The 18,739-nt window shown below is 39.7% G+C and overlaps 1 protein-coding gene across 1 annotated transcript in view; it reads right to left on the bottom strand.

Annotated features, from left to right (window-relative positions):
• Positions 1–18,739, bottom strand: part of plch2a (phospholipase C, eta 2a) — a gene marked incomplete at its 3' end in the record, with an annotated part of 183,410 nt that overhangs the window by 40,229 nt on the left and 124,442 nt on the right. The window contains exons 10-13 of the mRNA XM_083891041.1: positions 16,419–16,590; positions 12,441–12,548; positions 6,486–6,641; positions 6,167–6,256 (exon numbers count right to left, since the gene is read on the bottom strand). Coding sequence (XP_083747167.1) covers positions 6,167–6,256; positions 6,486–6,641; positions 12,441–12,548; positions 16,419–16,590 — 526 coding nt within the window. The remainder of the gene's footprint in view (positions 1–6,166; positions 6,257–6,485; positions 6,642–12,440; positions 12,549–16,418; positions 16,591–18,739) is intronic.

Here is an 18,739-nt window from a genome sequence, read left to right on the forward strand (position 1 = left end):
CCGGTTTCCGCTCGATGGAGTAGGCAGCAGAGGAGAGGAGCTCCGCCAAATATTTTATTGTTAAGAATTTTGAACCTCCAACTACCATTAACAGGGCAACAAAACCCCTGACATGAAGCAGGGCTCACACAGAGGAAAACAACGAGCGACACAAACGCAGAAGACGATAACTCCATTCACACGTAGCAGCTCAAAAATGGCAGACAGCGCAGTTGCGGATGCACCTGCGGCTACACCCGCGACAACGCTGTCTCTGCGGGTGTTCGAGAGGAGCTGCAGTTATCAAGAGAGTCGGTATTAATTCAGATTAAAGCTGAGATCGCGTCATCATTTAAAGAAATCAAGACGGACATATCTTCTCTCCACGAAGAAACAAAAGCCGAAATACGGGCCATACATGACGAGCTAGCCGGCGAGATGGCGCGGCTCCGCTTGGCAAACGCAGAGGCGGCTAATAAACAAGAAGAGATGGGAAAGGCACTCAGCGATACGATGGACATGGTAACCACGCTGGAACAGACACAGCAAACCCTCAAAAAAGAGTGTAAGAATCTACAAGACAAATGTCAAGATTTAGAAAACAGAAGTCGGCAGGCAGCGCGCCGCTTTCAACCCGGTGAAAAGGAAGCTTCGAGAGGACAACGTCAACTACAGCCTGTTCTACCCAGCCAAGCCCGCCATCAATATCGATGGAATAAGACATTCACTGAAAGCTGCCGAAGACTTCTACAACCAAAAGATCGTCAAAGTGGGATAACATCCTTCACACTCGAATACACGCAAGTATAACTAATGGTGGGATTCTGTATAACCTCTTTAGTTTATTAAAAAACTTTAGGTGTTAATAACTGTTATGAGACGATTTTCTCCGCCAATCTTATATTCTTCTGTGTGTCAGTCCATACATAAATTTTGATCAGTGACTCATTTATGTTGCTACTGCTGTTTAAAGTTAAATACAGTTAGAGAACGAACGATGGAGGTTCAAAATGGATATATATATATCAGTAAGGAGCTTGGAGACCAAGTCTATTTTTCTTTTCATACTTTTTTCTGTTTTTTTTTTCCTCTCCTCTCTTCCTCTTTGGAGGAGTGTTACAAGGCAACGTGCCCTTGGATTTGGTCAGTTTATCTTTTCCCCCGCTACTTGTTTGGGAAGCTGTGGGGGGTGGGGTGGGTAAATGGGAGGTTTAAAGGTTAAAAGATCTTAACTTGTTTTAAATTGTTACACGTGCACATCTTTTTTGTACAACCCTTCCCTCCCTTTTTTATTTTATTTCTATTATTATTATTATTTTGGATGCAGGAATACTCATGTTACCAATATTGCTTCCCAGATTAGACCATGGATAGTGATCCAAATGAATCAGTTACGACTGGCGATGAAGTTGTAGTAAAGTTTGTTACCTGGAATTGCAGAGGGCTGAATGGAACTGTGAAACATGCCAATGTGCTTTCTCATCTTCAAAGATTGGGGGCCGATGTGGCCTTTTTACAAGAAACGCACCTTAAAAATCATGCACATAAGCAATTACATCGGTTTGGACATGTATTCCACTCCAGCTTTAACTCCAAATCACGTGGGATATTATAGTAACAGGGGAAATTTATAAATTGATAACACCCCAGTAACTCTAGCGATTTACGCCCCCAACTTTGACAATGAGAGGTTTGTAAGTTTGGTGCGGTCTTCTTTGCCTAATCTTCACACTCATAATCTAATTTTAGCCGGTGACTTTAACTTTGTGATGAATACAGTGCTGGACAGATCATCAAACAAACAACAATCTTTGTCCAAGTCAGCCAAATTGTTACAGAACTTTCTAAACTCAGCTAAGATTATAGAGGCATGGAGATACATGCACCAGACTCAACGCAAGTATTCGTTTTTCTCTCAACCACACAAATCCTTTTCCAGAATCGACTATTTCTTTATAGACACGAAACTGCTTACAGCAATGAAACATATTGATTATAAGGCCATTGTTCTATCCGATCATGCCCCACTAAGAATGCAGCTAAACTTTCCCTGTAGGCATTCCACATGGCGCATGGACAACGGTTTACTATCCAATGAAACCCATACAGAATTTATAAAATCTCAAATAACCCTTTACGCCAGATATTTCTAAAAGCAGACTATGGGAAGCTCTAAAGGCATGTATTCGAGGACAAATTATCTCCTACTCTGCACAGTTGGTCAGAGCACAGAGGGAGAAAAGACAACATTTAACTAGTCAAATTGCAGAAATAGACAATCTGTATGCAACGTCCCTTACCCCTGATATACTTGCTAAGAGGACAACTCTGCAAACCGAGTTTAATCTGCTCTCCACATCCGAGACAACTAAATTAATTAATCGTTCCAGACATAAATATTATGAATATGGGGATAAAATAGGGAAGCAATTGGCTCACCAAATAAAAGTATCAGCGGCATCAAGATATATAGCTGAAATTCGCACAGACTCTGGCAGTATAACTAAAGACCAATCTGCAATTAATCAAGAATTCAAACAATTTTATACAAAGCTATATACAACAGAATCAACAGGAAATTCCAGGAAACTGCAAGACTTCTTTGACCACCTGAATATTCCCTCTATTGGTCAGGAGGATAAATGCGCACTAGAAGAATCTATTACTATAGAGGAGGTCACTTTAGCAATACGTAGCTTGCAAAGCTCCAAAGCACCTGGCCCAGACGGGTACACGATTGAACATTTGTTACAGAGATTACCCCTCTCCTTTTGAAGGTCTTTAATGAATCGATTGAAAGAGGCTCACTTCCAACAACATTTTATCAGGCAACAATTTCTTTAATACATAAAAAAAAGGGAAAGATCCACTAGATACAGCATCATACAGACCTGTGAGTTTATTAAACGTAGACACTAAAATCTTAGCCAAAATTATGGCCCTCAGATTAGAAAAAGTAGTCCCATGTGTAATTAATGATGACCAAAGTGGATTTATCAAAAATAGGCAAATGGCTCATAACATTTGCAGGCTATTTGACATTATATACACATCTGACTCCAGTTTGGCCCTGTCAAGGTTCGGCTTCGGCCCAAAATGTATCCTATAGGTTAAACTCCTTTACGCATCTCCAATGGCCTCAGTACAGACAAACAGGATCAGGTCTGAGTATTTCAAGTTAAGACGATCAACTAGACAGGGCTGTTCATTATCCCCACTCCTTTTTGCACTGGCAATTGAGCCTCTTGCAGTCTCTTTGATTTCATCAGTCGAATGCAGTGGGATTTATAGAGGAGGAGAGGAGCACAAGGTCTCGCTGTTCGCAGATGATTTATTAATATACATAGCTGACCCGTCTAAATCAGTCCCTGTAATACTTTCTATCCTTAACACATTCGGACAAGTTTCGGGGTATAAACTCAATGTTAACAAAAGCATACTATTCCCAATTAAGACAGTAAACGACCAATATCCTTTGGATAATTTGCCCTTTAAAATTTCGACCCAGTTTAAAATTTAGGAATCAACATTACCAAATCATTCACAGACCTCTATAAAGAGAATTTTCTGAAGTTACTAGACACTACAACAGTAGACTTGCAAAAATGGTCCCCATATCATTGGCTGGTCGAATTAACATAATCAAGATGACCATCCATCCTAAATTTCTCTTTTTATACAAGTGTATTCACATATGTATCAAAAACGATTTCTTTTAAAACATAGATAAAATTGTCTCAGAGTTTGTTTGGATTAAGAAGAAACCTAGATTAAGGAAAGCTTTCCTAGAAAGACCAAAACCAGTGGGGGGAATGGGACTACCAAATTTTAAACTTTACTATTGGGCAAGCAACATTAAGATGATGTCCTACTGGCTACAAAAAAGTCCGCCAATTTGGGTGAATATAGAAAGAACCTGCTGTTATCCTTCTTCCGTTCCAGCTAGGTTATTTTCAACTCTACGCACTGTAAGTCCTGATTCAGTAGCTAATCCAGTCATTTCCCATACACTCAAATCTGGTGTAAGGTGCGAAAATTATATGGATGGCAGTCTGGTTCACTTCAGGGTCCCCTTGTTGAAAATCACTCCCTTGCACCTTCATTCAACAATACAATGTTTAACGATTAGGTGGAAAAAGGAATTCATACTTTTTTAGATATATTTATAGATAAAGTATTCCCAACATTTGAAGGTGTGCAGGAAAAATATAATATACCAAGGTCACATTTCTACGAATATTTACAGGTACGGAGCTTTGTTAAACAGCATACTCCATCATACCCGATTTCCCCTAACCAATCCTCAATGGAATCAATACTTAAACAGGATCCTGTTAAGAAGGGAGGTATAACCAATAAATATATGAACAATTATCTAATCTCACAGATTCAGCTACTATGGACCATCTGAAATTAGTCTGGCAAGATGACCTAGACAAGGAAATTACGGAGGAGCAATGGCAGGAAGCTCTAACTCAAATTCATAAATCTTCAATATGTGTGAGACATGGCCTTCTGCAATTCAAGATATAACATCGTTTACATTGGACTAAACAAAAACTTCATAAAACATTCCCCGAAATTGACCCCTCATGTGACAGATGTGGTCTAGAACCGGCATCAATTGGCCATATGTTCTGGAGTTGCCCGAGGATATCGGCCTACTGGAACAATATCTTTCCGACTTTGTCGAAGATTTTTCACAGACCTTTAAATGCAGATCCTCTTGTGGCAACTCTAGGAGTCATTGACTTGTCTATAAGTTAAAAACAGTGCTGAGCATAATATGGTGTCTTTTGTCAGCTTACTGGCACGAAGATTAATATTACTTAATTGGAAACAGAAAGCAGCTCCAACCCATGCAAACCTTATGGCAGAAGTGATGAAATACTAAAAAATTAAATGTACATTGAAAAAACAGGAAGGAAAATTTTACAGTATCTGGGAACCATTTTTAGATTATTTTACTCATTATGCACAGTTGGCTGGCAAGAGCTAGAAGGACACTCTTTATCTTAATTTTTATTAATTTCTTTGTTTGGTTTTTAATTTCTTTGATTTACCTCATGCAATTATATATATATATACATATATATATATATATATGTATATATACATATGTATATATATACATATGTATATACATATGTATATATATACGTATATATACATATATACATATATATATATATACGTATACATGTATATATATACATGTATATATATAAATGTATATATATATATATATGTATATGTATATATATGTATATATATATATATATGTATATATACATGTATATATATATATATTTCATTGTATTTTCAAACTTAATTTGTCTTCATTCAATTTTTTATTTTATTTTTTATTTTTGTTTTTATTTTATATATTTTTGTTTTTATTTAATTTTTTACAGTATATGTGTATACCCCCCTTGTCTCGTGTATTGGTAAGAGTGTACGTATGTGAGGTTTTTATATGTCTGTACTGTATTGTTTAAAGTGTCAGAAAATTAATAAAGAGAGTTTAAAAAAAAAAAAAAAAAAAGGTTACATTTGTGACACAAACTGTGAAAGGTTGAGTGTGTTTATAGTGAAGTTATAAAGTGAAGTGCATGAACATACAGAGGTCGAGCGAGCGAGAAATCACCTACATATGTGGCACAGGCTACATTTCATTATGATAGAACAATACTTTTATGTACCGTCAAAAAATTAATAAAATATAAAGAGAAGGTGAGACTAAATGCACATTCAGTGCTATTGACCAATCAATTTCCACAAAATATTCCTCCATAGTGTCATGTTTTTTACTGCTCAACATCACTAACATCAAACTTAACTATTCCACTGGGGGCAATTTGATTGCAGCCAGGCAGACAAGACAAGTACATTATACAACACTATAAAAAATGCAGGATCACTTTAAATGATGACCCAGCCAGGGAAATCAGTAAATGTTTAATGACACCAGCTGAATGTCATAATAGGTAACAATCGAAATGGGTAAATAAGTAAAGACAAGACTGATATGTGCCAGGGTCATTTGGCGCAAAGGGCAGCGATCACGTGCAAATTCACATACAAATTGCTGTGCATATAAAATAGTTGTGCTGTGCTTTTATTTTACCTGTCAATGTATATAAATGTTTACTGTTTACACTAAAAAGCCAGGAATGAAGAGGCTGACCTTGCGTTTTGAGAAGGTCCCGATGAAGGAGCGTGCCGTATGCTTGGGATTCGCTTCATCCGCTGTGTCCGTGTCATCCTCAATTTTACCCCGAAAGCAGAGCAAAAGCTTAGTACATTTTTTGAAGTAAACATTTTCCTGAACTGTAACTGAAAATTACACAATACTTGTGCATGACATCAAAAAAATGCAACAGAAAAAAAGTAGAAATTATTCTGACGACTGCTGCTTTATGCAATGATGGATCAGTTCCAATAAACCATTAATGTCAGATTCAATTATTGTGCTTAGCACTTCTTATTACTGCGCTTGCTTTTACCTTGGAGCAAGTTTTGGCCGATGGCTTCCCAGATGGAGGCAGGGCTGTGATTGTGAAGTTATCTGGGTCCTCTCTATCTCGTATCTTGGACTCCTTCATCAGGTTGTCAAGCTTCTTCTTGGCCATGTTCTCCACCTGCTTTCTGTTGGCAGATGTCTGAAGGAGGTACAAGATACAAAGAGAATGGTGGTGACTCCATGAAGACTGCACAGGACACAGGACAGTACGGAGCCCTGCTAGAGTCAGGTGTGGAAAAAATAAAATTGTCTGTAATCCGTTCCCTCAGTTTAGTAATATGTTCCCTCGGTTTAGTAATCTGTTCCCTCAGTTTAGTAATCCATTCCCTCAGTTTCGAAATCCGTGCCCAACCCTTTAACACACCTAGACACCTTTTTGTGTTTTTGACTTTTTCTTTTTAGCATATCTTTTTCATTTTTTCATGCATATTGTTCAAAATTTGCTAGGTTGGGTGCTTTAAAAAATTTTCACGTGAATTTTTTTTTAGTCCATTCTAAACAACTGTGACAAATTTACTCATGTTAACACACCTTTGCACCAAAGTGTGCTCATTGAAACCCATTCAAATCACTATTTTTGATCCTGCTCAAATGTAAAGTAAAAAACATGAATCATCTAATTTTTTCACATCATTTGAAGCAAAAGGCTTTAAATGTGTGCTCTGACACATTTCCATCAAGATTACGTCATTTTTCTTTTTTTGGCACATGGAGAAAAAAACTGCTTTTTCTGATCGAGGGCACCCCACCCCCCCTCTCTCCACATAAGGTCTGAGGCAGAAATTTTGTGTGGGTGTGTGAGTACATGTGTGTGGGCATGTGTGCATGTGTGCATGTGAGCGTGCGCGTGTGCACATGCCTTTAACGTGCACAGTGCATTTACAGTGTGACACAATGCGTAAAAGCGCAGGTGGCTTTCAAGTGGCACCTTTTCCATGCCCTCCTTTCATGTAAAAAATTTTTTTCAAACTTTCAAAGCACCAAAACTTCAAAGTACAGTCTCCAAAGCACCCCGACATCTAAATTGTGGGGTCCCCACAGCTTTTGAAACACCTGTGCGCCGCGCTGCAATGATCACAGGTATACAGGTGATGAGGTGTCTGTGCAGAGCTAAGGAGCATAGCTGGACTTTGCATGTCAAACCACACACAATGAAGCATCACAGCGGCACCACGGAGGCGCTAAACATGGTCATTGAAGATGAGCGCACGGAGCGCAATGCGTTCCATCAGCTTTGGACACCGACACAGCCGATGAAGAGTACTTCCCGGGGGCTTTCCCTTGTCCCACCAACTCCACTGACTCTTCTGACTTTGGGGAAGAGGTGACACTAGCGGACCTTTTATGGAAATCCAAAAACGGAGCGATCTGGGCACCCACAAACACCCTGATGCTCCAGTTCAAGCCTCCAGACTCAGGACTAACTCCAGAACCTCCCTGCGATGCCGTGGCCATTGTTAGTGAGCTGATTGACACTTTTTATTTATTTTTCACCACGGAGATCACAAAACTTATCATGGAATGAATCAAACTGCATGGGAGAAGGACAGTGCCCGAGTGGAAGGACCTCGATAACCACCACCGTGCGGGCTTAGTTTGGACTTCTTCTGTTGGCGTCTATTGGGCAGCTGGTGCGCTGCAGAAACAAAACCAAGGACAGAGAGGGTCGTGTTGGACATGACGGAGGGGCTGGGAAGGTGACTGTGACTATTGATCATTTATTTTCCTCATTTGGGCTGGCAGAGGAGCTGCTGCGACGAAAGATCACCATCTTTGGCACAATGTGTAAAAACTGACCAGAGCTTCCCCCTCAGCTCCCGAGGCTCCTCCATCTCTTCATTTACTCACACCCTGCTGTCCTACACTCCGAAGCAGGACAAAAATGTCCTCCTGCTCAGCAACAAACACCGGGAGCCGGAGATCAGCAACAGGAAAAAAAAAGAGGCCCAGAAGCCCCAGATCATTCTGATTATAACCTCTGCAAAGGAGAGGATACCAAAAGTGGAAGTTCTTCATTACAGCACAAAAAAAACATTTTTTTAAATTTTATTTGGTATCTATAATGAGGTCTAATGTTGGTCTAAGAAATAAGAAAATAAAAAAACAAAAATACGTTATGTACACAATTTGTATAGCTTGTATTTCTATGAGCACATGTTGGTGCTATAGGTGTGTTAACTGAATATTTTATGAAATCTAACATTATAAAATAATAATAATGCAATTTTTTTTCTGCTAATCTTTCACATATACTAGGCTGCAATAATCCCAAAGAAAAAAAATCCAGTTTGCATGAATTATATTGAAAATATTTAATTTGTTGTCTTTTTTTTTTTCATAAAAGTAGGTGCATCATGAATAAACCTGGAAATTTAAGGGTTAAAAATAAAAAATATATATTAATATTTGATATGGATGGAAAGAGGAGATGTTGGTCTAAAACCTAAAAAAAAAAAAAAGGCAAAAATACAGATGTATACTATTTTTATAGCTGTGTACTTTCCATGTTGTAGTTCTGTTATCGCATCTGCCAAAATAGACACATTTCAACGCGAGACTGAAGTTTATGCGTGTTTTATATAAAAGTAACGTTAATAGATTTTTAAGTATTTTGTGGTTGATATATGCCATTAAACTGTGTTACAATGATTAATACAGCAGTAATAATTATTTTTTAAATTCCATGGTAATTATCTCCGTAAGGCATAATCTCATTATGTCTGTCAATCCGCTGTGTGAGTAACGTTCCCTAAGCTGACAATATGTCGCTGATCATCAAATACGTTCAATACTAAACTAAATATTCAGACTGCATTGGTCTATGAATGTGGGTGACTCGTATTGTATCCAAACAATATATGAAGAGCTTCTCTTTCAGTTCACGAAATCCTTGCAGCTTCTCAAGCCCTGGAGAAGTGCCGCGTCAGAAATGTACAAAACAGGTGTTGAATAATGTAAATAAGTGCTCAAAAGCAGACATCCCAGAGTGTAAAAACCCTCAGTCACACTGACAATGACTTTAGTAAAACTGACACAGAAGGAGTAGAACTAAAGCCTCAGCTTGATGGTGTAGTTTTGTTCGGTGAAAAAAAAAATGTTCCAGATAAACAATGCTGTACGCGTTCATACACATAAAATGAGGACAGCTGTGAGAGGCTGCACATGCTCCAGAAAATCAGTTTTTGGCACAACACCTGTCCGCCAGTGCCTAAAATGTCAATATTGTTCAGTCTTCCAAAAGTAAACACCAATCGTCTTCAGCAGTTGGGAACTAATCTGTCCAGATCACATCATGCAGAATCCCAAATCTACATATCTGCAAAGATGAAGCAATACATTATGAAACATGAAGCAGAACCTCCAAGGGTGGATGATGAATGAATGAATGAAAACATTTCCTGATGTGACCGAGTGGATGGGAAGGTGAGAAGACCTTTAAACACATGCTCAATTCAGCCACATGGTGGCAGAGTGCATCTAAAAATCTCCTTGATCTTTAAATAGACCACAGGGAGCATCAGCATCACAGTGCAGTGATGTGTCGGAGCCGAAAATAGCAGCACAAAATTAAATGTGTTGCAATCAGTACTATAAGTATAAGGCAAAGTGTCTACTGTCCACGCTCTCTCCTGTAGAGTTGTGAACAGTATTCCTACAAAAGCTTTCACCTGAGAAAAGTCCATTGCTTCATATTCTGATGCGACTGTTAATTGTAAAACTTTGTTTTTTTTTCCTCTCAAATAATTTCAATTTCTTTCAGAGTCTTCTGTACTTTACGGAGCCCCCGAAGTGACATGAGAAAAAAAAAAAAATTGAAATCTCGAGTTTCCAAAAAAAAAAATTCACTTTATTTTTATTATTTTTCAAAATTTTTTGGAAACTCGAAATCTCGACTTTGAAATTTTCTTTTGACTGGCAGCCGATCAAACCTTTTCAATTGCACCATGTTCATGGCTTCTTTGTTTCAGCACCGTGCACAGTGGTGACAGCGAGAGAGAGAGCTGCTCCTCATTAGCAAGAAGCAGTTTGCTTATGCAAAGAAAATAATCTGTTTATGTTTAAACACAAAATAATTTTGTGAACTGAAATGGACAATGCTACTTGCTTGTGTATGTGCGGGGGTCCTCCGTTGTGATAGCCGCGTGGAAAGCCAGCAGCTGGATTTACAGCCGAGGTCAGTGTTAGTGTGTGTATAGGCAAACAAACAACAACCACAACGACCGTTACTCATTGCGTTATCACAAAATTACAATATTGAAAGTTGAAAGCGCGTTTCGTTTGTAGTAGGCAGTGGCTATTACGTTTCTTGAAAATGTATTACGTTTGTGGGATTATTGCAACACGCGTATCTGTAAACACACAAACGGATAAACACACTAGTTTAAACAAACAGATTAATTTCTTTGCATAAGCAAACTGCTTCTTGCTAATTAGGAGCAGCTCTCTCTCTCTCTCGCTGTCACCACTGTGCACGGTGCTGAAACAAAGAAGCCATGAACATGGTGCAACTGAAAATGTTTGAGCGGCTGCCAGTCAAAAGAAAATTTCATAGTCGAGATTTCGAGTTTCCAAAAAATTGTGAAAAAAAATAAAATGAATGAAATGAAAATGACATTTTTTTTTTGGGAAACTCAATATCTCGACTTTGAAACTCGAGATTTCACTTTTTTTTTCTTTTTTTTTTCTCATGTCACTTTGGGGGCTGCGTAGTACTTTGACAAAAATGGTGCTGTGCTAAAATTCCAGGCACTTAACGTCAAATAAATGGTGAGGGAGCGTATTTAATGGAACACTTCACGCAGGGTCAGGGACAGAATTATCCAAACAACCTGCCAACATTTGAAAAAGGATATTTATTAGGCTACTGATAAATATATTTTTTTTACTTCTAGAAAAATAATTATCAAAGTTATATTAGGTAATCACTTCATATGCAGCCCAGAAGACCATCATAGAGTCTAAGGTAGTTACTGCATAGCCCATCAGATGGCACAGTGAATGCAACTTGGCCATACATCTACTCTGAATCCATCATAAATGTAAAATAGCGTTATATAGTTCTCAGAACTGGGGTTAACTTCTTAACCTGAATACCAATGTGAAAACGTAGGAGATAAGGAAATGAATCCGTTAGTGGACAATCATGTCACCAGACCACTGGCAAACAATGTGTGGAGGCATTTCATATTCCATACCATTGATGATAATTTAAGAAACAAAGGGGCAGAATGGGCAGCACAACAAGTGAGCAACCTCGTGCAAGGAATAGTAGATTTAACAAAAAATAATGTTGTTATGGTTGTTGGTGTGGATGGACAATATCTGATGTCATGTAGTACAATTTTATTTTTTTACGAACAAGTTTTGGTGATAACCTGCTATACATTAGCTGTGTTAGCCATTACTGTAAATTTGATTTATTTAGTTTTCTTACCTTCTGGCTAAACCTTACCAGCTTAAGGCATAACATAACTAGGATAGCATTAAGAGCTACATCTCTTGTCAGCTACTGTCCATGTGCATGTTTGTTTTAGATGAAAAACAAACCAAAAAAAATAAGAAATCCAGAAACACAGGCAGGGTGAGTAAATATGGCACATGACTGTGACTGTGAGTGAGATTACTGATATGGTCAAGGATGAGCTTTTCATACAGTACCTTCCACTTTGAAAGAAGCAAGCAACAGTTGAAGAGAAGAAGAGACGAGCAGGAGATGAGAACCACTAGCCACAAGAAAACAAAAGCAAGCAGCACAGAAACAGGAACAAATACAAAGCAGGAGAGGAGAACCCTCCGTCAACACTGCTTAGGTTAAACAAGATCCATCAAGCACAGGAAATATACAATTCACATTTCATCAGCTGGACACAAAGGCACATAACCAATACAGGAAGTAAATGTGGTCGAATGGAGGAAAAACAGCAGACAGGGAACATACGTCTCCATTCATGAGCTTGCAGTCGTCCTCCATCTCATCAGCACTGTCCTCATCTGAGACATCTCCTTCCTCTGCATTCTCATCTATGTTGGGAGGCAGTTTCTTCCCCTGGAGAAGAAGACGATAAGTAGAGCTTCATCTGATAATTACTAACAGCTGAACAACATTTATTTCAGCGACATGACCAGACAGAGATCATCTTCTGAACACTCACTGACGCCAAGAAGCATCTTCCTTTTTACTGATTATTGTTTTTACTCCATCTCCTGATCATCCTAAAAACAACTGCGGTAAGATTTAGTGGTTGATAAAGTTGGGTGTGAAGAATGTCCATGTTCTCACTGACATGCCCCAAGGGGAAGGATTTCAGGAAGAACAGTGAAGAATGTACAGGTTCACAGGTATGGGTAATAGATAGCTCCACTCTCGCAGCGTGATCTACATATTTTCATTAACAAGTGAGGAAGCTTGTCCTGTGGTTAGCAATCACGCTTCATCACAGTGTCAAAGATGTGAGAGCCTGCAAAAGCGCTTTGTGGGTGAGCAGTCTAAACCCACAGTGAAGCTTCACAGTGTGAGTGCTGGAGGCCATAGTGTTGCATGTCAGTGTTCCACACAGATATGTCGCTACAAACAATCTGCTGATAGCAGTACCAGTGTAACAGGTGGCAGAGAGGCCCCGAGTGAGGCAGGTATTGGCAAAGTGCCCTGTCTTTATTCAGAGCATCTGGTGTCAATACAGCCTCATTAACCTGGAAGAAGAGTTTAAAAGCAGCATTCGCTCATTCATCGTCTACCATTGTATCCTCCCCATGAGGGTTGAGGGGCTGCTGCCAATCCCAGCTGACAAAGGGTGAAAGGTGGAGTACAGAGACTAACATTTATTTAATTATATATTAGGGATGCACCGATTAATCGGCCAGTGATCGGAAACGGCCGATTTTCACGTGATCGACCACAATCAGTGACCGGTCAAAAAATTTTGATCAGCACTCAGCATTTGTTTGGTTGTCATTTAAACCTGTGTGAGCAGAGAGAGAGAGGCACGGGGCGGGAGAGAGAGAGAGGGAGAGAGTGAGGTCATTTACTTATTGTTGTGTGTAGGTAATATGTTGTGAAATATGTTTAAACTTAAATAAACTACACATACAGGTAGTGATTCGTTTTTGTATTTTTAGTTGGATATTGGATGTGAACTGATTGTATTTCTATGTTAAAATGTTCTATTAAAGGTACAATTAGTAGGTAGTATTTATGGGTTTATATAACCCAAAATCCACTTTTTTATACATATTATGTGCTCCTGCATTGTCTAGTTGCTGTGTTTTGTTTCATTTTCGTAGTGTTTCAAAAAGTCATGTAAAATAACATGACCGCGGACCGCGGTTGCATAGCCACTGTTAGCAGCGAGACGCCATGTTTCTACCGGAGCCTGTAAGGACAAACGCAAGAGAACAAAACAAGCGTCTCTTTACTTGTAGCGGAAGTCCCGCCTCCACTCTCTCCGCTTCGTCTGCTACGGCCGTGGTAGCTCGCCCTCTCCCTCACCTCACGAACCTCATCTGCTGACACGGAGAAAGACGACGAGGACGACATTTGACCAGCTGCGGATACCGTAGCGCTCAGGGAAGGGAGGGGGTGAGCAGAGCAGCAGGTCTTTGTTGTAAATTTCAGCCTCTCCTCTAGATGGCACTATAAACTACTTATTTCCCCTTTAAAGAAAATATGCAAAAATATATATCTTTCTGTATGCTGTAAAGTGGTTTAAAAAATTGAAATAGGAATCGGCTAAAATCGGTATCGGCAGGTCAAACTTCTTGAAAAACCTGATTTTTTTTTCAAAATTAGGGATTTCCATTTTTTTTCAAAATTACACAAGTTGAAGTTTTGAAGAAGCCACTACATGCTTAAAATCACAGTATTGTGGGTCTTAAAACCATAAACTATGTGTTTGAATTAAGGTTGTTTTATTGCCGTGAATCACTCCTAGTTTGGGTGTGGCGATCTCACAATCCAGAGCTTTTGTTGTTTTTTCAGCCAATCAGCTGACGATCACGGATAATACACATGGCTAATTTTTATGCACGTACAGAGAGAGAGAGAGAGGGGGGGGGTGGGGGGAGAGAGTGTCTGGAACTTTCCAGCACTTGGGTGAGTTTTCATATACATAACCTTAGTGTTCAGTCACATACAGGGATGTTTTTTCTTGTTATTGTATGGGGTGAGTTTTCATTAACGTTGTTAATCTATGTTATGTTAGTGTTCATTCAAAGTCACATACAGACGCACATAGGGACGCTGTCTTTTAATAATCCACTGTGCGTTTCATAACGCCGTTTGGCTACATTAGTATTAGCTATGCTTGCTAGCTATGCTTAGTTCGCTAGCTCGGTACTGTATTATTACAATGAGAATGATGCGCACATCAAAACTTGTGTTCAGTCAGATGATCGTATTATAAGCTACGATCATCTGATCGATATGTACGGGAGCATATGACCTCTGCTGTGCAAGAATAACGTGTGGATAACATACTTCTGTTGCGTTTCAGAATGTTGCCATAACGGTTATTTGCTATACTACATATTGGCTAGCTCATTATTGGCGTGTTAAAAATAATACGCACTTCGAAACTTGTGTTGGGTCAGATGAGCGTATTATAAGTGGTAAGGGAAGCATGTCACGGCCCTCTTTGAGATTTTGCACACCCGCAGGTTCAGTTTGATAATTCATATGCTTTGAGACGAAACTCCCGTGTTCGAAACCTAACATTGCATTGAATGATGTGTGAATGCTACACCTTTGCATGCATGAATCACACGTTATTAACACAATGTGTGATGAACGTGTTAATTACACGTGCGATTCATGCACATAAAGGTTTGGCATTCACACATAATTCAAGCAATACTACTGATCAATCTATAGTGATTCAGTGATAAAGTGCCTGTTAACATGAACCATTCTTTCAGAATTGGCAAAGGCACTCTGACTGACATAATCAAACACTTTGATGACCATCCTGGCCCCACCTGGACTGACCATGGACAGGCAGACGTATCTTTTTGAAAAAATCAGGCCTTTCTGTTCTGATGAGGCAAAAAACTTCACATGCCCAGCACCAAAGGTTACAGCACAGAAGAGTAAGCTTGTGATGTCACCATTTAGCCCGCATCTCAACTGTGATGGACAGAGTGGGTACAGCCACATTGTGGGGGAGGAACTGGTATTAAAGATGATAATATAGTCCATGGTCTGGAAACATTTGAACTCTCCTTCAAACACTTAGATATATTGTATTTGATATTTGATTTATGTATTTATCTTTCACCTTTCTTGTTTCTCAAGTGCTTTTTGTAACAGAAGAATTTCCCTCTGGGGATCAATAAAGTAAATTCTGATTCTTATCAGTCTACTGAAGTATGTAAGGCAAATAACACGACATTGACATTTACTACATTCATTCCTTTTTTTTTTTCAAACTGCTACACTGTTTCTGTCCTGTGGGCTAACAGATATCAGATGTCACTGACAGCTAGACTGGGTGGGGGGTTGTGACCATGTAAATGTGATGCAAATGAGCAGCTATTGGCCTGGCTCCTCAAGTAGGTCAAAATCTTTCAGGCTGAATTTCTCCCCAAAGCAGTTTGAGGAGTGCCTACATTCAAAAGGCCACATCTTCTTCAAAAAATATCAGATTTACAGATTGTGTTTGACGTTGTCGGACAGCTTAGAAAGCACACTTTCGGAATCTGTAAATAACTCCAAATGTCCCAAAGTAGACTTGTGAACGCTTTTGCCATGGCTGGACACAAATGACTTCACCCTGCTTAAGATTTGCTGCCTTTAAAGTCTGCCATGTGAGAAGGCAAACAGCAGCTAATATAGCGGTGAGCTAAGTTAATCGCCTGAGGACCGACTTCTCTCATCTCAGACTGTTATCGATGCTTCACACTGCACCCATAGTCCTGACATTACCTTAACAAGGACCTTGCACTTGAGATCTTCAGGCGACGGCAGCCGTCCAGACTCAACGGACTTGATGTTGGACAGGTCCAGTTTGTCCCCCAGGATCTCAATCAGGTACAGGGCCATTTTCTTTTGCTGAGGGACGCTGCAGTGGTTCTCGATGGAGAGGATGACTGGGTAGCTGAGAAATAATTACACACACAGCAGAATGGCATTAAAGGTCGAAAGGGTCAAGAAAATTGTTTCACCTATCAGAAAGTCTCATTAGAGTGGGTTTATAGTGAATCAAAGTCACGATTCAAGACTCATTGTCAGTTTATTACTTGGCTAGACCATCAGTACAGACTGTTCAGTCTAACAAAGACATGGCACCAACTGCACAGTGCAGGAATAAAAATGCAAGTTTAACCTCTTCTTCATGGTTGCCCCTGGGACCGGGGCCAGCGTCAGATCCAGCGACAAAAGCTTCATAAAACCATATCTAACTTTAACAAACAGACATGCTGTATACCCACAGAAAGGTCAGAAACTCAGCTAAAAGATCATATAAACCATTCCTTACTGAAGACGCTGCAGAGTCACAGTTATCACGCAACGCACAGGGAGCATCGATTTACAGCGAGTTATCATATTTTTTTTTCTTGTTAGATCTGTAGTGACATGTAAATAAAACAAAATGGGTATTTAATAATTTTGTACCTAAGAAATCTCAAATGGCACAGATGGTGCCAAACTGTGCCGAAAGAGAGGACGCCTAGACATCTCTTTACTAAAACCTCTGTAATTTCACTCTGCTTCATTTCAACAGCATTAGACTTTGCACAGCTCATGTCCACATGTTGTTACATGACCTCCATGTGTTTTTAAGCTCCTACTGCATATTTTAAAGGTGATATTTGCTTCTAAAAATGCAATATTATTTTAGGCGAGAGAAAAAAAATAATTCAGTTATGCTGCGTTCCAAGTGCATTTGTGAACCGCCACGGACAAAGGGGGCGCAAGTCGGCCGAGCGCAAAACGAGTAAAACATGAAAAAAGTTTAAACTTGAAGTTTGTAAGAAGCCACTACAAGCTTAAAATCCCAGTATTGTGGGTCTTAAAATCATAAACTTTGTGTTTGAATTAAGGTTGTTTGATCACTGTGAATCATTCCTAGTTTAGGTGTAGCGAGCTCACATTCCATAGCTTTTGATGTTTTTTCGGCCAATCAGTTGATGGTAACGGAGAATACATATGGCTAATGAATATGCACGTGAGGCAGCTGCTAGAGAGAGAGAGTGTGTGTAGAACTTTCCAGCAGTTATTGAGCGTGTGCAGTGAGAAATTAAATGTGCATTTTGTAACAATGTGGCCAAAAACAGTTACTACACTCAAAATCAAAACACTGCGGCAAGTCGTATCCGCCTCCCACTCCACCCCTCCCTTCCAGAGTCGAGGTTGCCAGAGCGGTTGACATGTAACTCGGTCAGCAGCGAGCGAGGAACGAGCGTTTTATCATACATGAGTGACCGACTGATAAAACATATAAATTGGAAGACAGAACTTTCTTCACACTCTTTGGTTCCTCTTGCTCCTGTTCCTCTTCAAGAGGAAGAGGAACAGTTTGACAGTTTGACATAATGTCGGGGTCTAGTCCAGGTTTTTTGAGGATGAGGGTGACAGCAGCTAGTTTGAGTGATCGGGGGATTGAGCCAGACCTGAGAGAGGTGTTTATGATTTCTGTCATGAGTGTGGAGATAGCTGGTAGACAGTCCTTGATGAGGTGGGATGGGATGGGGTCCAGGACACATGTTGATGTTTTCATCCCTGTTAAGATTTTGGACAGCTCCCCTGACGACACAGGGGAGAACTGAGACAGGGGCTGAGAGGTGTGAGGGGGAGGAACAAATGATGGAGTGGGAGTGCAGACAGTGGTGGCAGAAGAAGAGGGCAGCTTGTTATAAAAATGGTGTCAATTTTGGTCTGAAAGAATGAAAGAAAGGAGTTGCATTTGTCGATTGTGAATGAGTTGGTGATATTGTCACTGGGTTTGAGGAGTTTATTTACTGGTGGAACCAGAGTGTATGCGGTGTGAGTAGTAGGTGGACCGGGTAGTGTAAAGAGCTTCCTTATACTGCTGAAGGTAATTTGTGTAGGCTTGAAGATGGACGGTTAAACCAGAGTCTTTCAAGCTGACGCTTACGGGACTTCATTTTGTGCAGATCAGGAGTGTACCAGGGAGCAGAGTGAGTGAATGAGACATTTTTAGTTTTGATGGGAGCCAGCTGATCGAGATTGGAGGAGCGTGTTTCGTTGTAGTAGTTGGTGAGGGTGGAGGGGTTGTCATTCAG

This window comes from Microchirus variegatus (assembly GCF_963457635.1).
Source record: "Microchirus variegatus genome assembly, chromosome: 6".
NCBI lineage: Eukaryota > Metazoa > Chordata > Actinopteri > Pleuronectiformes > Soleidae > Microchirus > Microchirus variegatus.